Source organism: Harpia harpyja, chromosome 12, assembly GCF_026419915.1.
Source record: "Harpia harpyja isolate bHarHar1 chromosome 12, bHarHar1 primary haplotype, whole genome shotgun sequence".
Taxonomy (NCBI): domain Eukaryota; kingdom Metazoa; phylum Chordata; class Aves; order Accipitriformes; family Accipitridae; genus Harpia; species Harpia harpyja.
In genome coordinates, this window is record NC_068951.1 from 15,695,607 (window position 1) to 15,721,467 (window position 25,861).

Genomic DNA, 25,861 nt, shown 5'->3' on the forward strand with positions numbered 1-25,861 from the left:
AGCCACTGACCAGCTCCCCTCTTCCCTTCCTGCACAGCGCTGTGCTCTCAGAAACATCATTTTGCTTTCTACTAAGACCTATTTCTGCCTTTCTTCTGAGCCCTGTAGAGGATGCTTGCACCTTCTGGAGACTAAAGGGACAAAAGGGGGGATCCTCTCTGAAAATTGCTGCTGTGGGGTTCCTGGTTGGTGCCTAGGTCCTCAGTCAAATGTCTTCCAAGTGTCATTTTCCCAATTGTTCCTGCTCGAAGCTCAACTGGGTCCCTGTGGGCTCACTGCATGTTGTCAGTCTGGTGGGGTTGTTTCCTTCCCCCTCCATCCTGAGCTCACACAGCCCTGATGTCTGCAGGTGTCAGGAACCAGCGCATCGCTGCAAAGGCAAGCGACCAAGCCCTGTGCTCTGCTCAGAACAACCCAGAATTAATTCTGAGTTCAAAGTAGTCTTCTTCTCTGAACCCCCTTTTTCCATCAGAAAACCTGGCAAGAGCTAGGAGACTCCTGATGGCTGAAAATGGGGGAGCAAAGGTGAGCTTAGTTGTGGATAAATGGGTAATTGTAGAGCGAGAGCCTGCCAGGAGCATGGGCTGCTGCTGGAAAGGGAGCAGGAGTGGGGTGGCGGAGTCAGCCCGGAGGAGGATGCTCTGGCTACAGGGGTTCCAGGCACATGAGCTGCTGCAAAACCAGAGCCTGAAGCTTTAGTTTAGTGACTGTTGGTGCTAGCACATGCATTTCCTTGGAAGAGGGCCAAGCATGGCTAGGTAAACAACCAAGCAGGTTGTTTGGCTGCAGCTGGGGAAAAAAAAAAAAAAAAAAAGATGATTTTGAAGCTGATTATAAATTGCTGATTTTTGTCTCTTGGTTTCCCCTGCAAGAAATACACTGGAGGGAAGCTGTGCTTCTTGCAGAGCTCCAGTTCAGCTGCAGCGCTGGGGCTGTAGAGATGCCCATCCTCATGTACGTCGATGCATCCGTGCCATCCTGGGATGGGACATGTCCTCTGCTATTCCTTGGGGATAAACTGGGTGAGTTCCCATCGAGAAATTCAGCCAGGCGAACTTCCAGAGCTGTAGTTCAAAGTCAAGCCATCCAGCTGGCCATTTTAGCTGTTCCCTTTTGGCTATGTAACGAATGATCTGTTTTCTTTTTTATGTTCATTGTTCATCTTCAATTAGAGGTGACTACCATGACCAGCAGCTTCTGAGGTACGGTTAGACCTTCAGCTTCCCTTGTTTTATGCAGAGCAGGTGATTAAATTAAATAACTTCTTCACTTGTGTCTTCTTGGTATGTTTGCGCTGCCTGTGCACACTTCAGCCAAACAGCAAATGAAAATTTGATGTGGGTTTTAAAGATAATTAAAGAAAATCCAAATTTTTTTCAGAGCCGTTGCTGACCACAGTGCCTGGGAATGAACGCCTGGAGGGAGACACTGTTCTTCACCATGCAGCCGCTCCTCCCTTTCTGATGAGGTCCAACAGGCGAGATTCTGCTGCAACAGAGTCGGTCGCTCGAGCCTACCTAATATTTTCTGTAATGCCATTTGCAGCTTCCCATGAGCCTGGAGATGGTGATGTTTCTGTAAGTATTTCTCTAAGCCTTCCCAGGCTCATTTCCCAGAGTGGCTGGTTCTTCTCCCTGTCCCTTTTTCCCTTTGCTCTCTGCATCCTCTCCTTGTTAGCAAAATGCTGGAGACTAAGCAGAGCAGGAGGCTTTCCAGGGATGCTTTGCACCATCATCCCTTGCAGAACGACTTATTTCTGTCCAGTTCTCCATTGCAGTGGGAGTAGAGGAAGCCCATGGAGAAACATTTCTGTTTCGCTTTGCCCCAACTTGTCTGAGGCTGTGGGCCTGCTGGTGTGTGAACCGTGAGTGACCTTTCTCTTGGTGCTTCCAATGAGGAAGAAATCATATTTTCTGCAGGAAAACAAGGAGCACGTCGAGGTGCAGTGATGAGTTTGCTGTTTTCTGTTGCAGTTTCTCCTTTCCCATGGGGTCCTGTGCTGGGTGCAGCAGTCCAGGGGTGACCGGGAGGCTGCCCTCTCATTGCAACTTTTCTCTTGGTTTGTGCTTGACAGTTTGAGGCTTGTTAAGGGGAAAAAGATGGTTTGGAGGGAAGAGGAGATGGGAGGAATGGAGGAAGCTCACTGGGTGTAAAACCATATGGGGATTCCCGGTCCTTTCCTACAGCTGCAGTAATTGCAGCTGCATGTGTGGACACTGCTCCAAGTGGCTGAATCTCCTTCAGTTTAATCCACCAGTGCTGTTGAGCTGGACTGGAGCTTCAGGAAGAGCTGATCAGATAAGCAGCTCCTGGCAGCTCAATCCCTATCCCTTTACGATGCTGGTATTAAAAAATAAATAAAGAACCCTCAAAGCACACACCCAGTCCTTACTGGGAGGGCTGGGTGGGGGCATGATGCTGCTTGAGAGGAAGAGGAGGGGAGGAAGCAGTAGCTCTGGGATGTTTTCAAAACCGTCCGGCTGCAGGATGTGGGGAAAGTGTGAAATGCAAGGCTGCTGCCAGCTGCCCCGGCACGGAGCCAGTGGCTGCTCTGCAGGGAGCAGCCCTGGTGTGTGGCTGCTTTCTGGGGAGGACAGGGTGGGCGAAACATGGCCGGGCAGTGCGGGGACTTTCCCACCCCATGGTGCCCCCTCAGCAAGCACCTTTGCTGCTGGGAAAAGGGGGACTTGGTGGCTTGGCTTTGGTTGGCCAAAGCTATGGGCTGAGGATGAAGCACATTGTTTTCTCTCCCAGCTCCTCCTGGGCTGCAGGGAGGAAGCTGGTTTGACCCTTGGGGCATCACCTTGTTTGGTGGTATCACATGAAGGTTATCTCATTGGAAGGTCTCCCAGGAGTCTCCAGATCACCTGAGAGTGGAGTATTGCCACAGGTGAGGATGCTCAAGTTTTACAGCTTCAGGACTTCCCAGCCCTGGGGTGAATCTCTGCCGGCTCCTGCATCTCCAAGCATCAGATGAGTGGTTTTGGTGCGGGTTGGGCTCATGGCAGGGTTTTGGGGATGAGGAGCGGGTTTGTAATCATCAGCCTGTCTCAGCCCTTTGTGTGACCTCGAGCAATGCCATGGGAATTTTGCCCTGCTGCAGAGTTTCTGCCCTCTGCTCCAGTTCACTTGGATGAGGAGAGCTTCTCTCTTTTCCTTCTTGATTTTTATACATTCAAACTTCCTTGAAAACGGAGGAAATGAAACCACAGGGCTTTTTTGTGAGTGATATGGGACACCTCAGTCTCCTTCCAGAGAAGAAATGAAATTTAGGGTAAAAAATATCTCCCCAGTCATTTGTGCTGGCTGCAGGAGTTTGGGGGCCACTTGGTCTGGCAGGTGGGGGTGACCCAGGCTGTGATATCCCTTGGTGAGGTGCTTGGTGTGCCGCAATAACATGGTTCATCTCCTGACTGCTGCAGAAGGTCCCATTGGCACCAGTGCCTGGGACGTGGAGCATGGATGTTGCAGGGCGGTACCTGCTGATCCCACCGGACAGGATTCTGTTGCAGGGCTGAATCCTTTCTCCATAGTTTTGAACTCTTTCCCAGCTAGGTAAATCCAGGCAAACCGTTTTCCCTCCTCAGTGGCTGGATTTGCTGGGGATTTGGGGGTGTGCATGAGGACCCTGGGAGAGGGTAGGCAGGGGTGGGAAGGGAGGTGGAGAGCTGGGGTAGAGGGGGGTGAGGAGGAAGGGGGCCTCCCTGTTCATATTGCCTTGGAAATGTGGACTTTTGTCTCGCTCTCTGCCTTGGCAGTTGTGGGAAAAGCCATTTATGCTGATTTTCACATAGGAGTCAGCACCTGGGAGGTCCCTGTATCCAGATGGGTCTGGCTTGCACCCTGAGTGCTGGGTTTGCCAAAATCCCGAGCAGCCCCAGGAGACCCAGAGGTCTGTGGGCAGTGGGATCTGAGCATCCTGAATCTCACCTAGACAATGCAAGGGGCTGGGCGCTGGTGTCCCAAAGCAAGGACTCGATATGTGGGGAGATGTTCAACCTCGGCTTGGGTTGCAACGGGAAAGAACAGCACCTTCTTCTTCCCCCGCAGGAAGCGCATCCCTTGGCTCCTGTTGAAGCCCCTGTGCTGGGCGCTGGAGGCAAGTGGGGGACTAGAGGGGCACAATGGGAATAGGCACCATGCAGGGGAGCGCTGTGCAGCCGGTGGCTTTTCTTGAGCCCTGGCAGGGTCAGTGGCATGGCTCGGCAGGCAAGAACCTCCCCCCTCCGGGTCACTAGCTCTGCTGCCTGAAACCCTTGCAGGGGTTTTGCTGCTGGAGCTGTGCAGAGGAGTCACGGTGCAAGGGTCATCCCCAGAGCTGGCTTGTCCCTGGGAGCAGCGGGAGAGCCAGGAGCTGTGTGACCCTTGGCGGAGGCCAGTTCCCCCTAGCATCCCCCTCCCTGCCTGCCTGGCCCCCACGGTTCCTCCTTGCTGGGGAGCTGTTTGTGAGTGCATGACCTGGGTTGTAAGTGCTGAGATCAGTAAGCAAAGTGCCTGGCCACGCTCTCTGCCTCCATGTGACTGCAGTTTCCGTTAGCTCCTTCCGCAAAGGCTATATTAGTGCTAAGGGAGAGAAAGCGGGTGGGAGAGAAACCCAGTGGGTTGCACCTACCCTTGGCCCCAAGAGACCCCACCAAGCGCAGCCAGAGAGGCCGTCGGCTGCAGGATGAGTTGTGGCAAACCCTGCGCAACACCCCACACGGTGAGTAACTGCCCCCCGATACCTCTGCTGGGGGGAAAACCCGACTGGGGGTTTTTGGGGAGCCCCCCATGCCAGCTTGAAGATCCATGGTGGCTGTGTGTTGCTAATGCCCCCACTCACAAGAGCCACGGCTGCGTGGGCCGGTGCTGGGGCTGGCGTGCATTGTGGGGAGCACCCTGGGCGCTCCCAGACCTCTTGCATGTGGGCTCCTCTGTGGGGCTGTGGGCAGAGGTTTCCTGCCGGTGCTGCTGCCTGCTCTTCTGGCTGGGCAGGCACCATCCCTGCAGCCCCAGGGAGGACTGTGGGAGGATGGAGGCACTTCTCATGTTGGAGACCCAAGGCTGGGCAGCAAAGAAAGGCTGAGCTGGGAGAAGGAAAGTGCAAGCTTCTGCGGAGGCGTTCAGGGGCCGAAGGTGAGGCAGAGCCAAAGTCCCTAGTTTTTGGGTGCAGCGAGGACACAGCAGGGTCCCTCTCCTGCCACTGTGCCCGAGTGCAAGGCACTGCTGGAGACCGAGGGCTTGGGAGGGCGCAAGCTGCTGTGCATCAGCTCCAGCCTGGGGAAGAGGGGCTGCTTCTCCATCCCCACCAGATTAATGAATGCCACTTTGATAAGACACCAGCTTAATGCTTTTGGCTGTCCCAAGGAGGGAGACAACCCAGGATGTGTCCCCTGCTCCCTCTGTGCTGCAAGCCTCTGGCTACCCGGGCTGCCAAAAATAACCCCCCATTTCTTCTTCAAGCTCTGGCAGTTATGAAAAAGCCACTTACTGAGCCCTCGACAAGACCTCGCTGCTCATTTGCCTGAGGTTCAGCTTTTCCCCAGATGCAAATGCCGTCAGCTCCAGTTCCACCAAGTTAGTAACGGGGTACTTTGTGCTGGAGAGCCTCCACTTCCCTGGGAGGACCTCCGGCAGGGCTGGGTGCTGGAGAGGACTTGGTAGTGGCTGGGTCGGTGTCCCCCGGGGGAATATTTGGCGCCAGAGAGGGGGGACGTGAGCCCTGGCTAGGGGGGAAGCCTCTGCTCAAGGGTTGCAGTTCAGTGGCGCTTGCGAGCAGCTGTGCAGTGACGACAGTGCCTTTCCCATGTGCGCTGTCTTGTGCGGGGACTGGGCTGCCACCTCCCCGTCCCCTCTCTTCTCCTGCCCTCCAGGCTCTCCTTGGTGGACCCCCACGAGGGCTCCTGCTGGGGCGGGTGGGCTTAGTGCCAGGGCTCTTCGCTGTTTCTCCATGGGGAGCTTGTGGTGGCCCAGGTCTCACAGGGCACAGTGGCCACCACTATGGCATGTTGGGAGCCCATCGCCTCTGGGTGCTCCTGGGGGCAAGATGGGAGCGGGCAGCAGCCATGGGCAGGAGGCCAGCCATGCACAAGGATCACTGCTGCCATGATGGGCTCCCTGGGAAAACCTGGGTCTTTCAGGATGAGTGGTCTGCAGCTTTTGACCTTCTCACCTCTGTCTCCATCTCCGCAGGAGTGCCGCCGCTGAGATGGAGGCCCCGCTCCCTGGTCTCTCCCTGCTTCTGGTCCTCCTGGCAGTGGGATGGGGAAGCGGGGCAGTCACAGCCTGGACAACGTCTCCCGGTGGCTGCGAGCTCGTAAGTCCTCTCTTGCAAATCCTCACCCTTCTGAGTGCTTGGTCCTGCCCTGCAAAGGCCAGGTGTCTCAGCATCTCCAGACCTTCACCCTCCCAGCTACTGCTTTAGCTAGGAGTGGACTGGGTTGCTGAGGCACTAACCATAGAGCCACCTCCTCCATCCTCACTCTGCTTCCCAAACTTCTCCCTCCTCATCTCCCCCCACCTCCTGCCAATCAGAGCAGCATTACATATCTACTTCTTGCTTTAGGTGCAGAGCACTGCGGACTGCACTGGGAGATGGCTGAGCTCTGTCCCAGGAAATCTTCGAGGTGATACTGAGGAGCTGTTGCTTGATGACAACACTATCCAGGTCCTGGGCAATGCCTCTCTGCTCTCATACCACCAGCTGCGGCGTCTCAGCTTGACCAAGAATCGGCTGGAGCTCATCAAGCCCGGTGTCTTCCTCAGCAGCCAAGGCCTCCATGCACTCTCCTTGGCAGACAACCTCCTCTTCACCAACTATTCGCTGACAGCAGCTGCTCTTTCTGCTCTGCCAGCCTTGAGGACGCTGGATCTAGCTGGAAACCGCCTCACTGAGGACATGGTATCGGTTTTGGTCTGGAATCTCTCTTCCTTGGAGTCCTTGTCCGTGGCCAGGAACATCATCATGAGGCTGGACTCATCTGTCTTCACGAACCTGACACAGCTGTTGGAGCTGAACCTGGAGAAGAACTACATCTTTGAGATTGACCAAGCTTTTGAAGGGCTGCAGAGGCTGCAGAGGCTCAACATAGCTTACAACTACCTCCCATGCGTAGTGGAGTTCAGCCTGACCCAGCTCAGGGTGCTCAACGTCAGTAACAATATCATTGAGTGGTTTCTGGCCCTGGAAAGTGATGACCTCTTTGAGCTGGAAGTGCTGGACCTGTCCCACAATCGTCTCCTCTTCTTCCCCGTGTTGCCCCGGCAGAGCAAGCTGCACTCCTTGTTGCTGAAGGACAATGAGATGAGCTTCTACCAGCGCCTCCCCAATGGCACATCCCTGGCGGATGTCACAGTGCAGTTCCTGCTCATTGATGGCAACTCCACCAACATCACGACAGTCAGCCTCTGGGATGAGATCTGCCACAGCAACCTCTCCTCCCTGCACCTCCTGGACATGAGCCAGAACCAGGTCTGGTACCTGCCGGAGGGCTTCCTGGCCCAGATGCCCTCCCTCACCCACCTGAAGCTCAACCAGAACTGCCTGGAGACATTTCAGCTGTCGGAGGGGGACCCTTTAGCCATGCTGACAGAGCTGGACCTCAGCCAGAACCAGCTGGTGGAGCTGGGGGTGGAGGTGGGGGCTGGGGACATCCTGCCCAACCTCCAGCTCTTCAACCTCAGCACCAACAGGCTCCGGGTGCTTCCTCCTGGGGTTTTCGCCTACACCAGGAAGATCACTACCGTGGACCTCAGCCACAATCGGGTCGACCTCTGTCCCCAGCCAGCTGTTGCAGGTGAGGTGGAAACTCCCCCCTGCGTGGACATCAGGGGTGTCAAGACCTTGACTCATCTCTCCTTGGCCGGCTGTGGTCTGCGGGGACTGGGTGGCCACCCCTTCCAGGGGACGTCACTGATGCATTTGGACCTCTCTGACAACCATCAGGCACTGTCCGGGGACCTGGGGTGGCTGCAGGACCTTGCTCTGACGCTGCAGGTGTTGTCTTTGAGGAACACCAGCCTCTCCTCCACTGCCGTGGACTTCTCTGCCTTTAACAGCCTTGTGCGCTTGGACCTTTCGGGGAATTCCTTGAGCGTCTTTCCCTCCTCGCTGGGCATCCTGAAACTGCTCAGCCTGGACCTGCGGGACAACTGCCTCCCAGCTCTGCCGCCGAATGTCGCGCGGATGCCGCTGGGGAAGAGCCTGCAGGAGGTCTACCTCAGCCAAAACCCCTACAACTGCTGCACATTGGGCTGGTGGGACTCCCTGCAGCGGGTTGAGGGGTTGCACGTCCCTGACGGGCAGGAGATGACCTGCAGCTATGCCTCCCGCACGATGAGCCCCAGGGCGCTGCCAGAGCCCGTCCTGTGGAGCTGCCGCTGGCAAACAGCCAACCTGGCGCTCCTCTACCTCGTGCTGGCTCTGCCCACCTGCTTGACGCTCCTGGTGGCCTTCGCTGTTGTCTTCCTCACGCTCAAGCAAAAGCTGCTGAAAATGTTGAAAAGCCGGTGTGGGGTGTCTAGCCCTTACTGATGGCTGAGGAGGAGGAGGGAGGAAGGGCTCAGGAACAGTGAACGTGAGTGGGTTGTCAGGATTACAGGCAATAAACCCTCCGAGGTGGGTGAGATGGAAGCTTGATGGATGTAGGACCAGGGGGTGCTGGGAGAGCTGCTGTTTCTGCTGTTTCTGCTACAGATGCCCTAAGGGTACCTGAAGGGTGTGGGGCCATGTCCCGTGATGGAGCCTGGGGCCGTGCTGGGCATCCTCAAGGGACACATTTTCAGCAGAAACCTTCAGTTGATGTTGGCGAGAGCTGAGTGGACACAACACCAAATGCCTCTTGGCTGAAGGGGTACGGACAGTTTCCCCCAGCATTGTTTCCCCTCCCCCCTTCAGGCAGTTCCTTTTATTTATTCACGCCCTGTAGCCAACTCTCCACTGCAAAACATCCTCCAGCTCTGCAACCAGCCTCCACAAACCACCCCAGGCTGGAGCAAGCATCACCTGGGCCCTGCGGAGAAGGGTCTCTGTGGTCACAGCTTCCCACGCTACTCTTGCCGGCACCAGCAAACTCGCAGGCAGCCCTGGGCGTGCACCCGTGTGTGTGTGCTGATAAGACAGGCGTTGTCCGCAGGGCTGAAAGACACGTTTTGGGGTGTTGTTGCTTGGTTAAGTTGCGATCCTGGTTAGAAAAGCCCATTAAAAATAGCCCAAGCTGCAATGCTGTAAAATATTGATTGAAAGACAGGAGAATAAATTATATCACGGGTAATATTTTACATCGATTTCTTTTTCTCCAGCAACTGCTAGATTAAACACATGCAAAGGAGATAAACTAAGAGAAAGCCTTCCTCCTTGTTGTGCAAGCCCCACTCTCGCAGGCTGTCAGCTGCAGCGGCATGGGGGGGTTTCCTCCACCCAGCCCTGGTCGCAGCACGTACTGGCTCTCCCGTACCAGCAGTGCACTACCTGGGGAAGTGCCACTTTGTTCCTCGGAGGGTTACTGTGGATGGAAGTGAGAAGTGATGGTGGTTTGTGTTAACTCAAAAGCCCTGCTAAGAACCGGAGCGGCTTTATTCCTGTGGCACCATCAGGATTTTTCCAGTGAAACATGGCTCTGAGTTTAATGGGAACACGGTGTGGGGAAGCGAGTGGCAGCACCAGTGTGGGCATGCTGGGGACTTGCCCTTGCTTGGAGTTGGATGAGCTCAGCGGGGCGATGTGGGGTGTGCTGGGGGCTCGAGGCCCCACAGCCAGCCCAAGTGTCACTCGACCTTACACTGGAGTTGTCCTGGGAGGTGGTGGAGAGAGATGCCCCAGGCTGGTGTGGGGCCGGGAGTGATGCTGGGGTGGCAGTGCAGGCAGCATCCTCCCCAGCACAGGTGTGGGGATGAGGATTGAGGTCATTGGTGAGCCTTGCATGGCTGATTGCTGTGCCAGGCTGGAAAAAACTGCGTAGGTCGGACCATGCTGGACCAGCTGGCAGCACCGCTGGGGCCAAGCGCTGGCAAGGCTCTGGAAACCCAGCTGTCAAATCTGCCTCAGAATATGGCTGCCTTCTGGTCCTATTTTAGACTGAAATAGCCAAAACCAAATCAGGCCCCAGCTGGGGAATCCCTCAACTTATTTCAGCTGTTCTTTTGCCTGTAAGCTGCATGCCCAAGGGACAAGAGTGACCTATAAATATGTCCCTGTGATGTCCTCCATTGGGTCTGTGCTGGCACTGGGTACTGCAGCCGCGTTTCAGTGTCTCCCCGCTGGCAGGGTGAACACGGTGCCCCTGTGAGCACCCCTCTCCTTGGGGCCATTTCCCCCCGCTGCGGGTGCTGGATCTGGCCTTGGAGGGTGGATGTGTGTGCTTCCACCACTGTGGCCACTGCTGCTTCTCCTTTTGGCAGGGGGATGTGGAGCGCAGCCATGGGCGTGCACGTAGGTAGGAACCCCGGTGCCTGGCACTGCCTGGGGCGTGGATAAAAAATGGGTATTCTTGCTCATATTGAGCCAATGTGGGGGATACTCAACACTCCTCCATCACGGGAGGTGTTAGCAGCTTTGCCCAGGCACAAGGGCACGGTGCCCAGAAAACCGAGGCTCACTTGGAGCTGGTATGTGCAAGGGATGTCAGAGCAATGAGATGAACTTCTACTTCTAGAGTGGTTGACATCCTTACAAAGCTGCTGTTCATCATCTTTGCAAGGTCGTGGCGATCAGGGGAGGTCCTCAGTGACTGGACAAAGGCAAATGTTGCACTCATCTTCAGTAACGGCCAAAAGGACATCCTGGGGAGCAACAGGATGGTCACCTTCATGTTGGGAAAACCATGATGGAGTATGCTTTCTTGGAACACATTTCCAGAAGAAGAGGGTGGCTGGGAGCAGTTGGCATGGATTGACCAAGGGTAAGTCATGCCTGACCAATCTGCCTGCGTCTCACAATGAAATGGATAGATTTGTAGGCAAGGGGAGAGCAGTGGGTACCATTTACCTCAATGTCAGCAAGGCTTTCAATTCCATGTCCTGCAACGTTCTTGCATCCAAGTGAGGATGTCATGGTCTGGATGGGTGGGCAACCAGGTAGGTAAAAATCAGCTGGATGATCAAGCACAGAGGGTAGCAGTTAGTAGGATGTGTTCTACCAGGACACTGGTGAGAAGACACCAGGGGTCTGATCTGGGATCTGTCCCGTTTGATGTCTTTGTCCAAGGTCTGGATAAGGCCACGGAGTGCCTTCGTGTCAAGTTCACGGAAGAGCCCAAATTGGGAGGACCAATTGATATCGGGTAGGGCTGCCACCCTGAAGGACTGGGGTGGGCTGGAGGAAGGGGCCAGCAGGAACCTCATGATCCAGGGAGGTGATTACCCCCCTCAACTCAGCGCTTGTTAGACCTCACGTAGACCTCATCTGGTGAGGATGGCCATGCCCGGGGAGGGGGGTGCAGGCAACCTCCTCCGAGCCCCTCCAGGACAAAGCCGGGTGCAGGCTGGCCTGACCCGGGGTAGGCTGGGTGGGAGGAGAGGTCCCCACGGGTCCCCTCCCACACAAGTGGGAGATCTTTATATGCTGTTACGTTGCAATTTTTTACTGGAAACAGAGCAAGGCCTGTGCTGGAGATGTACACACCCCTTCCATTCCTGGGAAAGCTGAGTCAGGCTTTGTATTTTTTTTTAATTTTTGGCAAGAGAGGCACTGGCTTCCATTTCTCTTCTGAAGAATCCCTTGGAGAAACGTAAGCTCGCTCATCTTCTCCAGTGATTACAAAGTACAGTGGTTTAACTGATACTCATTTCAGATTTTTCACAGAACTGACTTGTTATCGTTTCAGCGTGTAGGAGGAGAGCTCTTCTAAACCCCAGATTCCGTGCTATGATGTGTCTTATTGATAAAATTGACGGGTTTTAATTCATTTGCGGTTGTAAGAAGGAAGACAGGAACTAAACCGGTCTTGGAGGCAATTTACAACTCCTCTTAGTTACCTCGGGCATCAGTCTGTTGAGCCACTCCACTCGGGATGAAGGCCCATCCCACTCACAACCCTCACAGCCATCCAGGTTCAGAAGGCCAAAACCTGGGAAGCTTTTGGAGTTGCATCATTTTCCAGAGAATCCTAAACTTAGTCATCCAATTCTTACAAGAGAGCAGGATTTGGCTGGTACAAATCAGCTGAGGCAGATGGTGGGATTAAAAACTTCAGTGGTATTAGTAAAATATTTGTTAGCAGAGATTAATTTCTCAGTGACCATCAAAACATTATGTGGAGGACCTTTTGCTGTAGATTTACTTGTCATGTCAGGTTGTCCCCTAGCATGATTTCGAGTGAGCTGGGAACTGTAGTCTGATGAGGCAGCAGGGGGTAAAGGGTTTGTTTTACTCTAAAACCACCCCCAGCCTTTGTGACTTTCTGCCATGCTAACTTTTTTTGGATAGTTTAAGCACATTTTCCCAGAACTGACCACTTACTGAGAAAGCATCATCCAGCAGTATAAGGAAGCAAAACACCTCACTTCAGCAGTTTGAAATCACTGTATTTTCAAAAGTATTTTCAAGACTAATTTATTTTCTAGATATTCCATTTCTTAAATACAAGGATTTATATTTGTGTAAGCTGAAGCTGGAGATTTAAGCATTGCTTAGGAAACATGACAGTAATATTCACAATGCAGTGTTGATTTATCCAGAAAGACTAATATATATTTAACATTCCAGCAAGTAATAACAAATACTGTACTTATACAATAAAGCTTTCAAGACATAAATATTTAACACTTCATTTTCAGACAAAGCTGAACAGAAATCACAGCAAGGGAAGCTGGTGAGGTTTTCAGCCAAAGCTGACTGAAATGTAAACAAATGACAGATTAAATAATTTAAAATTATTTTAGGCACTCATACATAGGAAAAAGCTAAAAATACCCAGTAAGTTCAGCTGCCTGATTTCCATTTCATCCAGTCTGGCTTCTTAAACAAAGTTCACTTAAACCTGGAATTGCTGTAGCACTTTGGGCCTTGGGTTCTCCATAGCCAATGTAATGTGCATCAATTGCATGAGCTGAAAACAATGCGGTAGAATACGTACGCAGACATCGCTCTCTCTGTTAGGACTGCGAGGTCTGTCTCTGGACTGCCCATCCAAGGCATCTTTGTCTGGAATCAGATTTCTTCACCTGACTCTGCATCCCAGCCACAGGACTCCAGCTGCTCATCCTGTGGAAACTCAACCTCAATGTCGTAGATGAAATCTGGGTCATCCTTCTTCTTCCTGTTCTTTTCGAAGAGCTCATCCATGATGCTCTTCCTTTTGGCTAGTTCCTTGTCATCTAGTTTGTTCATATCCTCTTCTGGGTCAATGGTCTCTTCCTGCCGAAACTTTTCCAAGCTCTCAGCCAGGCTCTCTCCTCCCAAATACCCTTTCAACAAACTGTACAGCTTCTGTAGCTGATGCAGCGAGACTCCTTCTAGGTATGCCTTGTGACGAGGGTTATTCTTCAGCTGCTCGGCAGCCATGCAGCAGTCTAAAGAGAAAGCCACGATGAAGACTGACAGCTGCAAGCAAATCTCTTCCCATAAACAGATCCTCTTCTCCCAAACCCTTACAAGCGAGACCTCCAGACTTAGCAGAGCCACCACCCAGGTTAAGACATAGTCTTGGGCTCCTCGGGGGAGAGAGTGTTACCCCAAAACAACCCCTCTTTGCACTCCCTGCATGCTGGTAAGAAGCTACCCAGCAGTTACTAAAAATGCTGTTGCCAACTAGCTGTTCCTCTCACTGTGCCTGGAGGGGACTTGGGGAATGCTACAAGTAAACGCACCACACCTGAGAACTTGGAGAAGTTTCTGATAGGCATGATGCGCTGGCGAGTCTTATCCTTGCCATCGTCTTTGTAGATCAGGATAATGGATGGAGGCTGAAAGCAGACGCCGCACTTCTTTGCAACGTAAGTCATTACAGTTCTTGGTACTGGCTGAAGCGTGGTCAGCTTTATCAGAGACGTCCTCAGCAACGGCAAAGCTCACTGAAAAACAGGAAAAGAAAAAACGGGAAAGAAAGTGTGAGCGTCTCTCGGTACTGTTCTTTTTATCAGGGTTAGAGTGACCCAAGGTCAGCAAAACCATGCAGCCAAGGTGTCAGTCTCCCCCAGTTTCAGTGGAAGCTGAACACGTCCCTATGTGCCCCGGGTGCCAGGGCGCAGAGTGACTCCCAGCTTCTGGGTTACACCTCTGCCACTACTTGGCCAGGATTACGTATCACGCCTAAGTTAATTCTTTGGTCTACCACCTAAGTAAAGTACTATGTAGTCAAATGATACCTAAAAGATGGGGTTTTTTATATTTATTCCTTTTTTAAAGTGAAAAATGTCATAAAATAGTAAATCAATGTATTACAGTTTCTTCACAAACAACATTTACTGCATCTTGTATCCATTGCTCTGGAAAGCCAGGAATCGCTTACCTACCAAACCCTTTTCTGCTCTAACCACCAGGCTTTTAACTTTGTGTTGCCCGATAGTTCATATGAAAGCTCCAGGTGTGACTTCGGGGAGAATCTGATTTTTCAGTAAAGATATAATGATACACTTTTGCTGTAAGCTGATTTGAGCATATTTGGAAAAAAAATCTTCAGAAAAATGCAGATAAAACAAAAATTTGAAATGTCTTGGAACCCCACTGAAAGAGTTTCCACAAAATTAAATCTGAATGTTGCAAGAGATGCAACAAAGACAGAATTCCATTATACATACTTGTGTATATTATACATATTTGCTTTGAAAAGATACAAATTGATTGATATGGTTGAAATATCCTTTCTTTGTCTCCGTTTCTGTCACAAACCTGGGGATATCTCATACTCCTTATTTCATAAAACCTTGCATACATAATGTTGACGTATGTAACACTGGAATTCCCCCTTTTCTTTTTGAAAGATTTTAAGAGGAGGGGTACCTAGTCAGATTTTGTAAAGCTTTCTTACAGTTTCAGAGTGATGTCAATATAGCACCATATCTGTGACTGATGACAGATGGGACAAGGAGAGAGGAGTCTCAGGAATGAAGACCAAAACCAATTAAACTCCTTATTAGGCGACAATGAAAATATTAATTCATTTCAAAGAGAGGAGATGATATTCAACTGTACTCCTTCTCAAACTAAAATGCACCATCAATGAAACTGAAAAGCTGAGAATTTACAAGTGACAAATGGAAATGCTTTTTACACAGCACATTACCGCCCATAGAGCTTAAGCTATAAAATGTTCATGAAGGTCAAGAATGTCTTAAGGTTTCAAAATGCTGAGTTGCTGCGCGTGTGCGCGGAGGAACCGGGAACTTTTGCATTACTTAAACAGGGGAGAAAAGGGGTTGGTGGGGAGGAAACGCTGACTGTCCCACTAAACATATGGCTGCATTTATATAGATAGCAAGAACATACTGTACAAACTAGAATTTCATTTTAAAGTTAAGGACTACTAAACTCTCATGTATCAGTGCGTTGGTCAGCTACTACATGAGTGAGGTTAGGAGGCTTATCCATAGTTATCCTTTTTACTCTTCTCTGAAGCATTTTGTCTTGCAACAGGAGAGGGGGAACATCAGTCTGACTGGCAGCAGCAAATTCTCTTTTTCTGCCTTATCGCATTTGTCCGTCCCCAAAATGCTGTTGAGAACTCCTCAGCGTCAGCTCTGCCCTTGGCTCTGACACCTTTTCGAGTCAGATGAAATATTAGAGTAGACTTAAAGATCTAAATCTGCTGCAGATCCTCTTTCCCAGCTTAGTGTACCAACACTGAATGCATGTGTTATTTTTCCCTTGGCTTTAAATAAGTGAAAATATGTCAAAGGTGAAGGTTATCTCCTTCTCCAGTTACCCTACAAGCTGCAGTAAGGCAAAGTAAGAAATTATACCCCCAAAATGAATGTATGTCTCCAAATCAAGACAAGTTGCATTAATCTTCAAAAACTACTTCAAAGTTGAGTTGGAAAGTCTTCCTTCTTTGTTAAAAGCCACATAGGAAAGAGTTCAAATTTGCAGTAATTTTCTCAATACTGAAAATTAACTACAGCTGCTCTACCTTTTGCTTTTAAATAGTTCTATGAACCAGGTAGAAAACCAGAAGTCTCTCAAGAGCCACTTTCACTATCTTAAAATGAGAAACGATGCTTCAAGCTGAACTGAAATGGCTTTTCGAAGGGTGACTGACAGTCACGAGTGGGCCTCTATCTCTGCAACAGCAAAGAAATCCTTAGACAAGAAATACAAACACGAGAAGCAGCCATTCGGATCCGCGTAAAAGAGGGGAATGAGGTTTCGTATCTTCAGGTAATGCAGGCGGAGACCTTCGCTACCAGAAAAGCTGGTTTCAGTAGCTCTCAAACACAAATAGATGGGGTTTTTTTTTGGTTTTTTTTTCCCTGCCAACTTCGGTGCTGCAGCATAACTGCTTCTGCCGCTGCAAGGCCGCTTTTCTATCGCTTGTTTCCGCCAGACGAGCAAACCCTCGGGGTCGGGCGCGGTCGAGGCCTACACGTTGCGAGAAGGGAAGCGGGACAGGACCGGGTTCGACCTTCCCGCCTCTCGCCCCTTCCCCTCACCTCAGGCGGCGGCCCGCGCCTGGCCCGCTCCGCTCCACCCGGGCCTCCCCTGCGCGGTTGCCATGGCTACGGCCGCGCCGTCGGGCCCTGGCGCCGAAGGCCCCCTCTGGGCTGTCCGCGCCAGTCGCCTGCGGAGCGCGGCGGCGGCTGGCCAGCCCCTGCCGCGGCGGACCTGCGCACCGGGTGGAAACGGCGGCGAGGCTGAAGCGCCGGGGCAGCGTTTAGCGGCGGGTCTCGCCGGCGCCGCGGAGCGAGGCGGGGATAAGTCCCGCGGGGTCAGGCGGGCGCCGCGCGTCGGGGCCGGGGCAGCGGCAGCGGCAGCCATGGCAGCCGGCCGGCGGGACGAGGCGCCGCTCCGAGCCGGGCTGGCCGCGCTCCTCTGCGCCCTCCGTAAGTGCCGGCCCCGCACTCCCCTGAGGAGAGGGAGGTGCTGAGCTCTTCTCCCGGGGATCCACGGGCGGGAACGCCCAGGCACGGGTCAAAACTGCGGCAGGGAGGGTTCAGACTGGACGTTTGGAAACATTTTGTTACCCAGAGGGTGGTCAGACGCTGGAACGGGCTTCCTGGAGAGGTGGTCGATGCCCCAAGCCTGTCAGTGTTTAATAGGCATTTGGACAATGCCCTTAATAACATGCTTTAATTTTTGGTCAGCCCCGAAGTGGTCAGGTCATCAGTTGGACTAGATGGGTCATTGTAGGTCTCTTCCAACGGAAATACTCTATTATTGAAATTAATAATAGAAGCAAGCAATTTTCCAGATTAGGTAACTGAAAACCAGCTGCAATACCTTCTGCAAAATTTCATGTAAAGCCAACATCACCTTGCTTTAGGTCTCCACTCAAGCAGATACTGATGTTGTGCATAAGATGACTGGAGTTTCAGATCTAAAAGGGAAATCCTGTGGAAACATAGAGAAAAAATAAAGACAAGAATGGCTGTAACACAGAGTTCAGTGTTAAAATCTGGATCTTACAGGGACTGATCAGAAGTAGGAGATAAGGAATCACACCTGGAATGGGGGTTGCAGTGGGGGAAAGTGGGGATTATTACAGACTCCTCAGTAAAAACAAAAGCACACTTTGGAAAGTTGCTCTACTGCGAAAAAAAAGAGAGATACTTCAGCCTTTGTGGTAGCCGGAGCTTGGTGTTCTACTGACAAAACAGCTGGTGGTCGTACTAAATTGAAATACTGTTTCCCTTTTGCTGTGAGAGGTTTTGCAGAGGATCTGCTCATAGATTATACGACTTCACTTGTTAAAGTTGTCCGCCCATGTGATAATGATGTGTGCTATGCTGTAAACACCGTTACTCGTTCGTTTTGTGTTATCTTAGATGTGTGGGCTGCTTGTCAGGATGCCACTGTCACGCAGGAGCTTCTGAAAGAGGGGTTTCACAGGTAAGTTGTCACCCTGGCGCTGCGTCAGAATAACGTGCTGGGTGATTTTACGTGTGAAGAAGCTTCTCTTCTAATTCATGCACAGTTGTATCAACTCACTGAGCTGTGATCTGTAGGCATGGCTAGGCACTAGGAATATATTAGCATGATCAAGTACTTAACGATTACAAGCTATAGTGGAGGAAGAACAGGAGGCCCCTTTCTAAGATCTGTGCAGAGGCCGTTGGTAGTTCTGAGAAGTTAACAAAGACATGAAACTTCATTTTGGTCATGGATGTGGTGTTAGGGTGAACTACATCATCCTAACCAGAGAAGGACAGCATGGCTCGACAGGGAACTGTTTTCTGAATTTGTCGCACGTAGTGCGTGAGAGCTGCATCACATCTCTGCGCATTTGAGAGTACATTTCTTGGGGGGTTTTGTGCCATCTTTTGAAGTGCAGGTATAAATGTTTTGCTTCTGTTGCTTGTTTGAAGGGACCTGCTGGTGAAGGTAGAACTCGGTGTAGTGGGGGAAGATGCAGGAGGATGCGCAGTGGCAGCTAGAACTCGTCTTCCTCCAGGAATCTATGTGGATCCCTATGAGCTGGCATCGCTGCAGCACCACAATTTAACAAAGGTAACAACCCCAAAGCTAAGACATCTGGCGGTTACTCAGATAATGACGAGTATGCTCAAGAAGTTGTAATCTCTGGTCATTATCTGGCTCGTTGAACCAAGGTGATTAATTCCTTTTCCTGGAAGGAGATGCTGCACAGTATCATCTTCGTGACATCTCATTGTATCTCTCAGCTTGATCAGCATCACCCGGTGCAGGGCCTTTTGTGTCACATGCTGCTGATATTTGTACACACAGGCATGTGTACTGGGGAGCCACTGCTACTCTGCTCAGACCCAGATGAACAACTATGATAAAAGCTATTCAGCGTGAGAAGAGGGAAGGTTAACCCCCACAAAAGAGGCGGTGGTGAGCTCTAAGTAGCGTGCTGAACATTCGGACTGAGTAGCTTCACAGCTTCATTTTCATCACAGTTTTCCATGTCGCTTTCCAGTCTTCACTTTGCATTTTGGGTAGAGAGATGTGCTAAGGCTGTGGCTTTAAGGTAATCTCCTTAGGCCCTTAATTCAGTTAAAGCATACAGCTGCAAAGACTGGGCAACTTCTGCTGTTGGGATGCTTGCAAGTGCTGGTATGGCCTTGCTTATAGGCATCATTAAACTAACACCTCTTAGGTTTGGCTGTAGGCATGGTTGTACTGTAAACTTTTCACACGTAAGAATCACTCATTGGAGAGGATCTTGAAAAGTTATTTTGGAACAGTTTAAGGACAGAATTTCCAACTTGATCTTCCTGACCGTGAAATCAGGCCCAGTGTTAGAAAATAGAATGAGGAAAATAGTTTTCCCATCTGATGCTGCAGTAGGTTACCGCAGCAGACAGTGGCCTCTTCAATCCCAGAATCATGCACAAAATGTTCATACATTTTTTTTTCCAGCATCCCTCCCTTGTGTCGATTCTGATCACAACCACATCTGTATCTTTCTCCACTTGCAGGCGGTGTTAATTCCTGATGTCATTGATGTGGAGGCCCCTGAGTACTTAGCTACAGATCTTCTTGTTCTCCTGTACATGGAACCTGACCCTCGGTGCTCTTGCTGTTTTAAAGCTGCCTTGCCTGTGCACGGGCGGTACCACCGGCCAGCAGAAGAGAGTGAGGAAGCATTGATTGTTCTGAAGAGCCCAGAAGTACTGGTCTGCTGCTGTGACAGTGAGATTGTTGTTACGTGTTCTTTTGGGGAACAGAGGAATAACCGTGGGCAATCCAGAGCTTGGAATCTGTCTTCCGGAGATGGAGCTCTCAGTAGTCATGTGAACACAAGGGGAAGATAGTGGCCCTGATAAAGACCATGTTGTCTTCCTCTTTGAATGCTGCTGCTGCCTGGCCAAGGGCAGATTAATTGTCAACAGGCTTCTTGGTGTTGCGCTGCTGCTGTTGTACCCTTGTACTGTAGCAGGCTGTTTGGGCTCTTGTGCCTCAAAGTGTTGGCAGTTGGTCTGTTTGTCACTATCCCGGCAGGCCCTGGCTTGTTCAAGGTCAGCTGCTCAGACTGTGTTTTCACAGCGTTTCTCTTGGCAGCTGAAGCCATGCAGGGCGTATTTAATATTCACTATCACGTATTTAGAGTAATCAAAGTATTCTGATGGTTTCTAACACTTTCTTCCTGCATTCCCTACATATAAGGGGGGAATGTAGAAAACTGTGTGCCTGAAGGTTAGAATGGTTGGAGTCTCAGACTCCTGTGAAACAAGAACCTGATATCCACTGACAATGAATATTTCAGATTACATGGACAATGAAATCCTACATTTTTGCTACAAATTATATTTCCTTTCACAAAATCATTCTTGCTAGCTGCCAAGTCAAATGTGCTAATGATTCTCAGCTCCTTTATCTTCACTTGTATATTGTCTGAGAAATGATTTTCTGGGATAAATTTAGGGGCAGGGAAGAATGCCTGGTCAGTTAAAAAAGGGGTGTGAAATCTTCCCTTTTTTTTTCCACATTTACTGCTTATAAGAAAGAAAACATTATTAATATGAAAGCATTTGAAGTATTGGAGGGGAGTTCTTCTGTGTGCCAACAGGAGGTCAACAAGGAGAAATGGAAGAATGACTTCTTTGTTTTGGGTGAAGAGAAATTGTAACTGTGTGGCTAAAGTTGAGGGGTCTACAGGCCAATGATGAATTCTTTGCCCTGTTAAGGACAGAAGGCCCAAGATAACTCACAGGTGAGATTCTTTCTTGGGTAGCTACTGTATCAGGAAGGGAAGAGTTGCAAAGTTCATGAAAAGGACTGTCCAGGACCACTTTGACCATGCAGGTTAGCTGGTACATTTCTGTCAGTGCTGTTTCACCTATTGGCTTTCAGGGAGGAGATTCTGTCAACCTGTTGTGGAGGAAAGATACCTCATTTGGAAAAGTCTTGCAGGCCATATTGCTTCCTCCTGTCTGGATCCTGCTGACGCATTAATGTCTTCCATAGATCGCCTGTCAGCAGAGTGTTGGAAGCCTGCTGAAGTGGAAGCTCCCTGTTCGGGCAAAACTGACAGCCCCTGTCAGTGGTACAGCGTAACGTATAAACCTGTGAGTTCTTATTTCTGGTGGGAATTCTTGGTTCTCATTTAACAATTGCTGCCTTTTTTCTGTGGTTAGCAACTTCCATAGCACAGGAACTAATCTGTAAAAGAAAAGACTAGTTGTGTGACTCCTCTTTAGGGAGGCTCCCTTCTTCCTTTCTGACCAGCTTTTAATGGGGGTCATCCTGCCCTTCTGACATGCTTGTGGTCACTCTGTGCTCTTCTAGTCCTTTATGGTGGCTGCTCTCCTCACCTTTTTTTAATAGTTTACTTGGAATTCTAGGATGTATTTGGCAGTCATCAAATTAAGAAAGGTCTTTGAAAAATAGGTGCTTCAGAGGAGTAGTAAAGTGGAAAGCTACTTTATGATCTAACTAAAGAAGGGTAAACCCCAGACACTGAAGGGATAACATCTTAAAAAAAGGCCACTTCTGTTTGGTTGGTTGTTATCTGATTGGCTAAGTATCTAGGAAAAGGTGAAGTTTCTTTATTCTGTGTTCAAAACCAAGGAGAGTTGGATCTTTAGTATGGTCAACAACTGCCTTTGATACTCAAAAGGGTTGCAGTAGTGTAGAGATTCAGAAATAAGACTAATTGGTCTTGTAACAAATCTGTTGTTTTTGTAACACACATGCCTTCCTATATTTAAGATACCTGCAGACATCTGGGATATCTGCTGCTCTTGTCCAAAAATGTTTTGGAGCTTCCTGCATCACAGAGAAAGCACACAGTTGTTTGCCCTGGAGAAAACTGGCTTCTCAGTGATCTGCAAAATGCTCATTCTGAGAGCTTCTCTCCTCCATGCTGTATTACATACATATCCTCAATGGCAAGCCTATTGTAAGAACAAAGATACAGGGGATAGAAATGGCTACCTTTTAAAATGGTAGCAGGTAAATTTACTGAGCTTTGCACTGCAGGAGCGGCTGGTGCTCTGTTTGCTGTAAATTGAAAGGTGATGTCCATCTTGGTTTTGATTTTGAATCCCAGAAGAAGCCTTAGCAAAGGGCTAATTAAATAGTGGTCTGGTTACTAATCCTCTAAGTTGCAGTCAAAAAGAAATAGCTTGTTAAGTGCATGTAATCCGTTTATTTTCTTTGTAGGCATATGAGGAATCGATTTTGCAGGTTCCAGTGGGGCTCAGGCAACATAGTTCCTTAGTGTGTGTTGTGACTCTTCTTGCCACGATGCTCTGTTCCACTCTGATTCTCGCAGCTGTATGCAAACACGGACACTTCTCCCTGGTGACCTGCTCAGAATAAAGAAATACGGAATGGCTGACCTCCATCCAGCAAAACTAACTGAATATTACATCAGCTTCCTAAATTAATCCTGTTCTACTGTTATTTATATCTTGGTAATGTGCGAGGGTCCTGTAATGGGTTATAGTTCCTTTGGCCTAATTCTTACAAACACCTTTCACACACCAGAAGACTGTTTTGGTGCGTTGTCAATAGACAAAGCAGATGGTGGGTAGGAACAGCGCTGCAAAAAGCTGGAACGACCGCCACAGTTTTGGTTCCGATTCCCTCCCTCTGGCCCAGAGTCTGCTTCGACTACAGTGCTGCCTCTTGCAGAGGTGTTTGTATTTCTTGAATTTAAACCAATGGACCCAGGGCTTGGTTATTAAAGGTGTGAAAAACATTAGCTAGTCATTAAAGCTGCTGAATTTTAAGCTTGTTTACACTGCCCAGATGGGTTACATATGAATTTGTGAGAACAGGAGAAGGCTTAAATAATCTCTCCTGTTCTAATAACTGAGAGGGATTAGCTGCTTTTGGTCAAATTAGTTAGAGCTGAAGAAGTTTAAAAAATTTGAAAGAAATTTCACCCTATTTCAGAAGTGGAAAGAGTAACCCTTGGAAGATGGAATCTGGTAAAAAGATACTAACTAGAAGCAAATATTTAGAAGACTTGCATTCAGCCACCAGAACAGTTGCTAAATACAAGGAAATGGAGAGGAAATTACTTAATGGAAAACCTGGGTTGTTCTGGATTGACAGAAGAGCTCGGCTGCTGTGTCTAATTGTGAGCTTACGGTAACTCCTGGGGACTGTTGGTGGAGAAAGTAGATTTTATTCTCTATAAACTGAGAGTAAGTTAGTAAAAGCAGGTGATTTTGGGGAGTGCGTGTGTGCGGGGAATGAATGAAAATTATGGTTTTCAAAGTCCGTCCTCCTTTTGAGGGCTCTGTGTGCAGCCGAGACTTCTCATCAGCAGAATTGTCCTTTCATCGCTGTCCAGCTGTAGCTTCAGGATCCTTTGGGCATCTTTCTGCTTCTGCTGGAATTCAATAGAGAGCTCGTCTTGTGATTTCGCCCACGACAGGTTGGCAAGTGCTCTGACACTGGGCTCTTGTTTTCCCTTGACTGTGCTGAATGATGATGGCTGCGCCAGTACTTCATCCACTACCTCAGAGGAGTCATGCATTGCATCTGCTTGAGGGAAGGGAAAAATTGAAGAGAACAATTGCAGAGGGATTTGGCGGCCTCTTTAACCACATCAGCACAGCAGGGCTGTGGACCAGTGTTGTAACGTTTGTCTCCAAGTGGGATTTTTAATTCCCACAGTTGACTTTGTTCTTGTGCTCTCTCTTACGCAGCTAAGTAATTCTGTGTTGCAGTCAGACCCTTGGAATGGCAACATCCCAGATTGTCACTCAGCTCTAGCAGGTCTTTATCGCCTGAAAGCTCACAATTTTTTTTAAACATCAGATAACAACAGTTAAAAATCACAGGTTGAATTCCTTAGCTAAAACAAACTGCCTGATATCAGAGCCTAGTGAAAGGAAATGGTAACGTCTTTTGGACAAACGAGAAAAAAATATTGCAAATGGCAAAAATACATAAGTGGATGATCTGGAAATCTGTACAAGTGAGGATGTGAGAATGGAAACCCACATTAGTGGTAAGATGCTGTAGGAGAAACTGAGGCAGGAGGGGCCTGAATTACAGGGGGGCTTAGTGCTGTCAGTACTGAACAAACAGTTGACTTCAGAACAGTTTAAATGTGCACTGATCAGTTTGGTTGGCACGTGGCTCACTAGTGTATCTACAATTCATTGAGATCCCACTGATAAGCTCTTCGGCTGAACTTGAGTAATACTGATTCTGATTAATATAAAATATGAGAGAAATCGCAGAACTTCTCAATGGATGTGTTATGGCAAATAGCAAGTATTTGCTGTTTTTAAATCCATAGCATTTTTATTACAAATACAATAGCCAAGGTTTTCTTTAAAAGCTGTAAGTAAGTTTAATAACTATTGTAGTGTTAAGTACGAAGGAATTTGCCTTCGAAAGTTTCTCTCCCATACCAGAAACCAGTGTCATTAAGCAAGCACTGCATTTAGCAGGCATGCCCTGATGGTGTGCCAGGCACAGGAGGATGCAGCTGCCAGCCCTGCGGGGATCACTGGCAGATAGGGAGGATGAGCTGTAAGGCAGTTGTTTCCCTGTGGAAAAATTCTGGCAGCTTTGGAGACAGAAGTGAGGTGGCTCTGAGTTCTCAGCAAGGGAACATAGATATAAGGGTTGGACACAAACATATCCGTCATTAATGTGTGTAAGGACAGAATTAAAGCAATGAAAGGGGAAGGGCCACGTTAGGACTTAAGACTTTCTGAATTACAAATGAATGGGTCTAACAAAAAGAAAACAAAAAACCCCTTCTAGCTTGTTTAAAAAGATGTGCCTGGGGAGGGAGACAGGAGAATGGGAGGGGGGTAAGGATTCTGAAAATGGTTTGGAGCAGGAGCTGAGTGGGTTTAGGGGTACAAGGCCGAAGCAGCAAGGAGAAGTAAGGTTACCTTACAGGGAAGGACAGTAGAGCTGAGGGAAGTGTGAAGTTCAGAAATCTGCTGTTTCTTGAGAGGTACATGCAGACAGGAATTAGCAAAAGCTTGATCCTGGGAGGATCGACTACGGAGTTGAGTCAGAATAGGAAAGTAACAAAGCAATACGCAAAGAGAAGCAAAGACAATGGCCTTGCCCGCAGTAGGAAGCAGACCAGAGCAGTCTCCAGCAGCCACAGCAGGGTCACTTTGAAGTATTGTTCCTGGAAGAATGGGGCTGAAATAAGGTAGGTCTGTAGGGGCAAGTTGTCTGTGATCACTGGCTCTGCAGTAATTCTGTGGAGAGTAAGCGAGAAGATAGCCAGGAAGCATTGGTTGAAAGCAACAGAAGCTGGAAAGTCTGATTTGCACTCTTTGTGCCTGGACCTGCATGGAGGTTTGAGGCCTTAGTGGAAGCTTGCTACTTTCCCCCCAGACCTTTATGAAGAGGAGCTGCCTGACGCATATCCTTCTCCTTCTGAAAGAAAAATCAGATATTGGTTCAAGTCTGGACCGACAGAGGAGATGAGGTCCAGGCTGCAGGGCAGGTGGATGCTTGGGGAAATCATCTTGAAAATTAAATGTATCACAGGAATTTGGGGGTAGAAGTCTTGAGGGCACGTACACTGCTTTCTCAGCTGTGTTACTACTGCATCTCTTGGAACCTGGACATCTGACTAGTAGCTTAGGTTGCTGATGGTAGGAGGTGGCAACATGGAAACCCGCCCTGCATCCTGCTGCTGTAGCTAATGCATGCTGCTTGCACCAGTAATGCCGAACCCTGAGCCGCCTGGACTTCTGGACCTGAGAAGTTAGTGGGAGAAGGGTTTATTTGTTGTCAGCTGTATTGATACAAAAATGAGCCCCTTCCAGTACCTTCAGGGCAGGAGGAAGAGCAAACATAGCACAGAGGAGGAACACAAAGCATGTCCAC

At 49.5% G+C, this 25,861-nt stretch overlaps 3 protein-coding genes across 7 annotated transcripts; 2 read left to right on the forward strand and 1 right to left on the reverse strand.

Moving 5' to 3' along the window:
- The first annotated feature begins 1,474 nt into the window (after nucleotides 1–1,474).
- On the forward strand, nucleotides 1,475–9,314 carry NRROS (negative regulator of reactive oxygen species). Of its 3 annotated transcripts, none has more exons than XM_052803923.1 (3): nucleotides 1,475–1,577; nucleotides 6,172–6,295; nucleotides 6,545–9,314. In XM_052803923.1, exons 1-3 carry the CDS (start codon nucleotides 1,552–1,554, stop codon nucleotides 8,510–8,512), a joined length of 2,118 nt encoding a protein of 705 aa, XP_052659883.1. In that variant the 5' UTR covers nucleotides 1,475–1,551; the 3' UTR covers nucleotides 8,513–9,314. The 3 variants fall into 3 exon arrangements, with proteins under 3 accessions (XP_052659883.1, XP_052659885.1, XP_052659884.1); XM_052803925.1 differs by lacking the exon at nucleotides 1,475–1,577 and adding an exon at nucleotides 4,548–4,702; XM_052803924.1 differs by lacking the exon at nucleotides 1,475–1,577 and adding an exon at nucleotides 5,444–5,556.
- A 3,400-nt stretch (nucleotides 9,315–12,714) lies between these two features.
- On the reverse strand, nucleotides 12,715–16,652 carry CEP19 (centrosomal protein 19). The gene is made up of 3 exons (XM_052803943.1): nucleotides 16,564–16,652; nucleotides 13,791–13,989; nucleotides 12,715–13,488 (listed from the first exon to the last, which is right to left on the reverse strand). Exons 2-3 carry the CDS (start codon nucleotides 13,918–13,920, stop codon nucleotides 13,127–13,129), a joined length of 492 nt encoding a protein of 163 aa, XP_052659903.1. The 5' UTR covers nucleotides 13,921–13,989; nucleotides 16,564–16,652; the 3' UTR covers nucleotides 12,715–13,126.
- PIGX (phosphatidylinositol glycan anchor biosynthesis class X) lies at nucleotides 16,611–22,425 on the forward strand. Of its 3 annotated transcripts, none has more exons than XM_052803929.1 (6): nucleotides 16,611–16,953; nucleotides 17,896–17,959; nucleotides 18,436–18,577; nucleotides 19,513–19,726; nucleotides 20,888–21,102; nucleotides 22,199–22,425. In XM_052803929.1, exons 1-6 carry the CDS (start codon nucleotides 16,626–16,628, stop codon nucleotides 22,355–22,357), a joined length of 1,122 nt encoding a protein of 373 aa, XP_052659889.1. In that variant the 5' UTR covers nucleotides 16,611–16,625; the 3' UTR covers nucleotides 22,358–22,425. The 3 variants fall into 3 exon arrangements, with proteins under 3 accessions (XP_052659889.1, XP_052659890.1, XP_052659892.1); XM_052803930.1 differs by having other exon boundaries at nucleotides 21,002–21,102; nucleotides 21,746–22,425; XM_052803932.1 differs by having other exon boundaries at nucleotides 21,002–21,102.
- The last annotated feature ends 3,436 nt before the right edge of the window (nucleotides 22,426–25,861 follow it).